The sequence below is a fragment of the Panthera uncia genome (genome assembly GCF_023721935.1).
Source record: "Panthera uncia isolate 11264 chromosome A1 unlocalized genomic scaffold, Puncia_PCG_1.0 HiC_scaffold_17, whole genome shotgun sequence".
Lineage (NCBI taxonomy): Eukaryota > Metazoa > Chordata > Mammalia > Carnivora > Felidae > Panthera > Panthera uncia.
In genome coordinates, this window is record NW_026057577.1 from 122,139,196 (window position 1) to 122,146,635 (window position 7,440).

The 7,440-nt window shown below is 38.1% G+C and overlaps 1 protein-coding gene across 1 annotated transcript in view; it reads left to right on the top strand.

Moving 5' to 3' along the window:
* The window catches only part of LIFR (LIF receptor subunit alpha), a 78,553-nt gene that overhangs the window by 39,476 nt on the left and 31,637 nt on the right, over positions 1-7,440 (top strand). Inside the window, exons 6-7 of the mRNA XM_049648135.1 lie at positions 957-1,131; positions 2,949-3,203. Coding sequence (XP_049504092.1) covers positions 957-1,131; positions 2,949-3,203 — 430 coding nt within the window. The remainder of the gene's footprint in view (positions 1-956; positions 1,132-2,948; positions 3,204-7,440) is intronic.

Consider the following 7,440-nt stretch of genomic DNA (forward strand, 5'->3'; position numbering starts at 1 on the left):
TAAAAAATCCGTGCACTTTTGTATTGGAGACATTTCGGAAGGTAATAGAGAGGGAAATGCAATTATTTAAGCTGTTGTCATTGGCTGGAGGTCCCGAGGTCTCTTTTAGTAGATCCTCAATATTTGATTGAAATCCTTCCCATTTTTCACAATTGAAATTAATAATTTATATTATTTTATATTACTTATAAGTTGCATATTTAAAAATAAAACTTCAGACATATAACACATAGATACAAATCCAACCTGAAACAATTTTTTGTTGAAATGCTGCTCCTCTCTTTGCCTTTAACTCTTTTTAAGTTATTTATTTTGAGAGGGGGGGGGCACAAGCATAAGAGGAGCAGAGAGAGGGAGATAGAGGATCCCAAGCAGGCTCCATACTGTCAGTGCAAGGAGCCTGATGTGGGGCTTGACCCCACGAACTGTGAAATCATGATCTGTGCCAAAATCAAGAATCAGACCGAGCCACCCAGGCACTCCTGCCTTTAACTCTTGGAGGTACAGACCCATTATTTTTCCTCAGTGAAAAATGGAGATCATTTTAGGCAATGGTACATTTGTCTGTGAAATGTATTGAATGTTTTGGAAAAAGGAACATCATGTGTAATAACGCAGTGGAGCCTAAAGTTGAAGAAGTAAACAAGTGCACTCATTGTGATGAGCACCAGGTGTTGTATGGAAGTGTTGAATCACCAAATTGTACACCTGAAACTAATTTAACACTGTATGGTGACTATACTGGAATGAAAACAAAAGAAGGAAACCTAAATGAATCACGATTATTGATTCTGTAAGTTATTATGCCTTTTCAAAAACTGAGAGGGTTGTACAAAAGGACAAACCTTTATTTAACTTAGTGGTGATTGTGTACAGTCTGTTGTGTCTTTTAATCTGAAAAGAAAGCAGAACCTGTCACTTAGAAATCTCACTTTGTGTTTGTGTTGGTTTTTTAGGTGACCCACAACACAACTGTGAATGGCAAAGATACAGTTCATCACTGGAGTTGGGCCTCAGACATGCCCCTAGAGTGCACCACCCATTCTGTGGCAATTAGATGCTATGTTGACGATCCTCATTTCTCTGGTCGCAAAGAGTGGAGTGACTGGAGCCCACTGAAGAACATTTCTTGTAAGCTTATATGTGAAAAGCTTTCGTTTCAGATGAATTAGATTAATCTTGCTTAAGGTTTAGTTTAAGCTTTAAGTTCTCTGAACGCCACTTAGCGTTATGAGGGTCACCTGAGGATCTTCCAAGTCTCTCTCCCAGAACATTTTGATTCAGAAACTCTGGGGCAGGAGTCAGGAATCTGTATTTTTAGAGACCTTCCTGAGTCATTGGATAAACGTCTAGATTTGAAAGTCACTGTGGTAGGCGTTGAAGGACATTTAAAAATTTTAGGTAGATGTTATTGACGTCAAGTCTATATTTAAAAAAAAAAAAAGGCTCCTAGTTTCTTGCCCACGGAGCAGATCCATATGAGCTGCAGAGTTATTGCAGAGAACATGGGGATCTGTAAGTGTACTGAACTCATCTGCACCCTGAATGGAGCTCAGGCAGGTAGAACGTTGGCAGTGGGAGAGAAGGCCTGGAAAATTGTTGCCAACACCTAGGCTGACGTTTATTGTAGATCCACTCTAGTGACAGCGTGGAGGAGTGGACCCGAGGAAGGAAGGACTGGAAGCAGGTAGATGAGTAAGGAGGGTCTTTTGCAGTTCAGCAAAAGACAGTGAAGGTGTAAAGTAGGGCACTTGGGTTTGGTAATGAAAAGGGAGAAAAGTTGTGAACACTGAAGACACAGGATTAAAATTGGTGACTGTGTGTTTGGTAACCAAGAAATAGAACCAAATGTGAGCATTAGTTTGGGCAGCTGAGCAGCTGGTGATGTCTTCCACTGAGGCAGAAAATATGTGAATGAATTCAGTGGGAAAGATAAATTCATTCTTAATATGTTAAGCTTGAGGTACTTATGAAGTGTCTGGGTAGCAGTGTCTCATAGGCAGTGATTAGTAGGAGCTGAAGATCTCTATTTGAGAATCATCAACATACATGCGATTCATATTGTTTACGTCTGGAGGTTAACATGCTCAGGGAAAGAGAAATGGGGACCAGGGATACACATCTTACAAGCTTGAATGTCTAAGGGTAGGATGAAAGAAAAAGAGGCCAGCAAAGCAGACAGTAGCCAGAGGGTTAAGAGTAGCCCGGTAAGAGTAGCCCGGTGGGGTAGAGTGGTGTAGAACCCAAGAGAGAAGGGAGTTTTGAGAAGTTAGAGCTTAGGCAACACACCCGATGCTGTGGATGTCAAAGGGAAGGGGAGACTGAGAAGTGGCTGTTGGACTGAGCAATTTAGGCCAGCAAGACACCTTAGTGGAATGGTCAAGGTAGGACCCACATTGTGGTAGATTAAAGAGTAAGTAGGAAACTAGAGATAATTAAAAAGATTGGACATTTAGGAAAATAAAAACAAAGGTGTGGCTTTAACCAGCAGGGAATTAGGATTAAAGAAAAAGTTCTGTTTAAGATGTAGAATACTTAAACATATATTCAGGCTGATGGAAAGTAAGAAGTCGGCCCTAAATACACAGAATCATTTCAGAGGAATAGAATTATATAATAAGTGACTTTTTCTTGGTGTGGATTTTTTATGTGTGGATATAAACGCATTTAATTTGAACCTTTACACTTCTTAAGACATTAACCTGTGACCTTAGCTATTGGCCTGTAGTCCCCTGCATTCCCCCACCATCACCCATCATAAGTAGATAAGACATACCTACTTTTATTTTATTTCTTGTGTAGGTCTTGCTCCTTTGAAACCTGGGGGGTCATACCTTGTCTTTGGGCCACCATTATTACAAAACACTTTATAGTATGTTTTGTATACACTGGGCTATTTTATGGTAAAATGCTTCTAAAGTATTTGTGATTCCTTTTGCTCTTTCTAGGGTCTCCTGATTCTCAGACTAAGGTTTTTCCTCAAGACAAAGTGATACTTGTAGGCTCAGATATAACATTTTGTTGTGTGACTCAAGAAAAAGTGTTATCAGCACAGATTGGCCAAACAAATTGTCCCCTTATTCATCTTGATGGGGAAAATGTTGCAATCAAGATCCATAATATTTCAGTTTCTGCAAACAGTGGAACAAATGTGGTTTTCACAACAGAAGATAACATATTTGGGACAGTTATTTTCGCAGGATGTAAGTATATAATACTGAAGAAAGAGTTCCTAGTAGTCTGTTTTGGTCCTCTTTGAAAGCTTTAATGCTGTTTCCAAGCGATGGGGGATGGTGCTATTTCTTTCTCTCTTTTTTTAATTCTTTAATAAATTATAGATGAAGGCATCCAAATTTTTGCTTGTTTTAAGATGAGTTCTAATCTTGTATTTATATAACTTGAAGGTTTTGTAAGAAGATTTGCAATATCCAGCCGGTAATTTTTAAATTCTTAGTTAACAGCTGTGTTGAGTCAAGGGTAATTAGTATATAATACTTCTTAATCCTACATTGTTCAGGAATTATCTCATATAACAGTTGACCCTTGAACAAAAAAATAAGTTCGAACTGCATGGGCCTGCTTATACATGAATTTTTTTCAGTAAAAACAGTACAGTACTGTAAATGCATTTTCCCTTATGGTTTTCTTAACATGTTAAATAGCTTACTTTATTGTGAGAATATGATACACATAATATGTGTTATGTTAATCAATTGTCTGTTATTGGTGAGGCTTCCAGTCAACAGTAAACTAGTAGTTAAGTTTTGGAGGAGTCAAAAGCTATATATAGATTTTTTTTTAAGTTTATTTTTTTAGTAAAAAAATACACCCAACAATGGGGCTTGAATTCATGACCCCCAAGATCAAGAGTCGCGTGCTCTTCTCATTGAGCCAGCTGGGTGCTCTTGCATGTAGATTTTTGGGAGGTTCCATGAGAATTTCATGGGAGGTTGGTTCCCCAAACCCTGTGTTTTCAAGGGCCACTCTGTGTCAGTTTCCCACCAAAAACATACCTTTTAAAATTAAAAAGGTAAAACGTCCCACCTAATTAAAACATATCTTTTTAAAATTTAACTTTAGAACATACCTTTTGGAGCACCTGGGTGGCTCAGTCACTTGGTTGAGCATCCGACTCTTGATGTCAACTCAGGTCATGATCTCAAGGTTGTGGGATCAAGCTCCACATCAGGCCTCATGCTCAGCACAGAGCCTGCTTAGGAATCTCTGTCTCTCTCTGTCCCTCTCCCCTTCTTGCTGTCTGTCTGTCTCTGTCTACAGTAAGTAAATTTTAAAAAATTTAAAACATACCTTTTAAAACTTACCCCAATTAAAGAAATTGTAATGATTTTACACAAAAATCTTTCAATAGTGTATTGCAGGCTTCTGTGACTTTTAAAGTAATATATTTGAGGAGGAGGAGTAACTGGAGGACACGCATGAGAAGGGCCCCCTCTCCCTGTTTGTGTGTGTAACATATGCTCCGTTATACAGGGGCATCGTTATTAATGTGGTCACTCCTACAGTTCTAAAAGTACAGCATGTTTCCAGAAGTTATTGTGGGAGACTGCCCTATTTATATAGCTTGTGTTGAGTGTCCACAGAGACTTTGCGTTTCGAGCTTTTCTGTCCCCTCTCCCGTGGCAACTGTCCTGTGGCGCACTGATGGCTTTGCCTCCAGCAGTCCTTGCTTCCCTTCCTCCCCTGCAATTCTGAATTCGAGGCGGAGTTTGGGCTAAAGGGTCTCATGAATAAAGTGTGTGGAACGTAGTGAGTGGGTTTTGTGATTTTCTTTTGCTTGTGTGGTGATTTTTCTTAAACTTTTTTTGATTCTCAGCTGTGCTCTAGACCAGCAGCTCTCCACCTTTCTATTCCTTCTGTTGAAACTTAGGAGGAATTATGTCGATTCGCTGATATACTCCCAAGGGAATAACCAGGCTTAGGTGCACTTCTCAGTGATGGCTGGAACCGTGTTCCCTTTTTGTCTTCCCAGAAATGCATTTTGCAGTTCAAGTGAAAGTGAGATTATGTTCAAATTTAAAACTTTAGAAATTTCTTTCCTAATGGAATTTTAGGAAATGACTTGCAACATTCCTCATAAATGATCATGGAGCATATAAACTGAGAACCAGTGGTGTATGTAGTGAGGCTACCTGATAAGTGATAACCAAAAAATGAGACAGCCACTTAAAAGTACAAAAGACAAAAATTAAAACTCAGAAGATGAGAATATCCATCAGGTTTTTATTATTTTTAACAGTGTTCTCACCTTCTGTCACATAGTAGGACAAACCTATTTAATTCATATATTAACCTTCATTTGTAGCATTTGGTGGTTGAAATACTATTTGTTAACTCCGGAGCAGTGGTAGAATTTCCCTGCAGAGGGATTTCTTTAGGGACTTAACAGCAAGGGCAGTTTATGGTGTGAGTTAGGGATCAAGAGTCATTATTTTCTTTCCCTCATGGATATCCTGTTAACCGGCCATGTGTTCAAAAGACACATTAAAAACCTACCAGGATTTTTGTTTGAGTTACATTAGATCTATTAATTGAGGAGACCAGTTTAGGAGAATTTTCATTCTTTCTATACTGAGTTATCCAAGCCAGGAACATGGTCTATCTTTCCATATAGTTAGGTCTTCTTTGATTTATATTGGTGATAGAAAGTCTTATGTATCTTCTAATAAATTTATTCCTATGAATTTGGTGTTTGGTGCTAGTAGTAACAGTGGCTTTTTTTCCTCTTAAGTTTATTATTGTAATTGCAAATAAATTTATTATCCAGCAGACAGAAGAATACTTATTTACCAATACTTGTCAGTGTTTGTTCATGAGCTAATTTAGTCTTCTAAGCAAAATAGATCTTATTTTATAAACACTATTTCTTTAGTAATCACTCAGAGTTATTTTCTTTTTTTATTTTTTAATGTTTATTTATATTTGAGAGAGAAAGAGAGCACGAGCAGGGGAGGGACAAAGAGACGGAGACAGAATCTGAGACGGGCTCCAGGCTCCAAGCTGTGAGCTGTCAGCACAGAGCCTGACATGGGGCTCGAACCCAGGAGCATTGAGATCATGACCTGATCCAAAGTCGGATGCTTAACTGACTGAGCCATCCAGGCGCCCCTGGAGTTATTTTCATAGATAGTGCCACTTCAGCATTAAACATTGACCTAAATACTAATCTTTCATCATACTTAAAGCATTTTAACATAATACACTGTGACATAGAATTAGAGTGTTTATTTATGTCAATGTCAGATTTCATACTTGCTCATTTGAAAACATTCTCGTAAAAAATGGCTTTGTTTTTTAAATTACATTTTCTATTTGCTGGTAATACAGTTGATTTATACCTAGTTTTTACCTAGCGTCAGGTGATTCCTTTATAAGTTAATTTATTTGAGAAGACAGTACCTTACCTTTCAGATCCTCCCCTCTCATATTTTTTCTACCTCCCATCTTCCCTTCTCCTTCTTTCTGCTTGCTCCTGTTATTTGGATTTTAACTATTTCAACTTAACATATCTGCCAAATACTAAAATAATCAGCATTTTTAGTGTACTCAAAAATTTGGCATGTCATTCTAATAAAATGACTTAAAGTTTGGCCTTAGATTTAAAACAGTTTTTAAAACAAATATGTCAGTTTTAGTCTCACTATGCCATTGTTAGACTTCAATATAAATACTCATGACTCCTCTTAATATTACCTAAAATATCATTTATGGACATTATTCTATCTCAGGAAGGTATGGGAAATTTGCTAAGTCCTTTTCAGTTACTCACACAGTCTAAGAACTGTTTTTAAAGTTTAGTTTTTAAAAAATAAAATTATTGGGACACCTGGGAGGCTCAGTTGGTTAAGTATGCAGCTCTTGGTTTTGGCTCAGGTAATAATCTCACCATTTGTGGGTTCGAGCCCCACGTTGGGCTCTGTGCTGACAACTCAGAGCTTGGAGCCTGCTTCAGATTTTGTGTCTCCCTCTCGTTCTCTGCCCCTCCCCCACTTGTGCACTTGTTCTCTCTCAAAATAAACATTAAAAAATATTTTACAGATTTTTTCAATAAGTAATTGTTTTTAAAAATTTTAGTGAAATATAGTTTGGATAAATATGACAGAGAACACTAGTTTCTATGTATGCTTGGTTAAGCATGATTACAGAAATACCAATTTCAGGGGCACTTGGGTGGCTCAGTTGGTTGGGCGACTGACTTCGGCTCAGGTCATGATCTCACAGTTTGTGAGTTTGAGCCCCGCATCGGGCTCTGTGCTGACAGCTCGGAGCCTGAAGCCTGCTTCGGATTCTGTGTCTCCCTCTCTCTGCCCTCCCCTGCTCATGCTCATGCTCTGTCTCTGTCTCTCAATAATAAATAAACGTTAAAAAAATTAACAAAAAGAAATTGGTATTTCTTTTTGTTAATTTTTTTAACGTTTATTT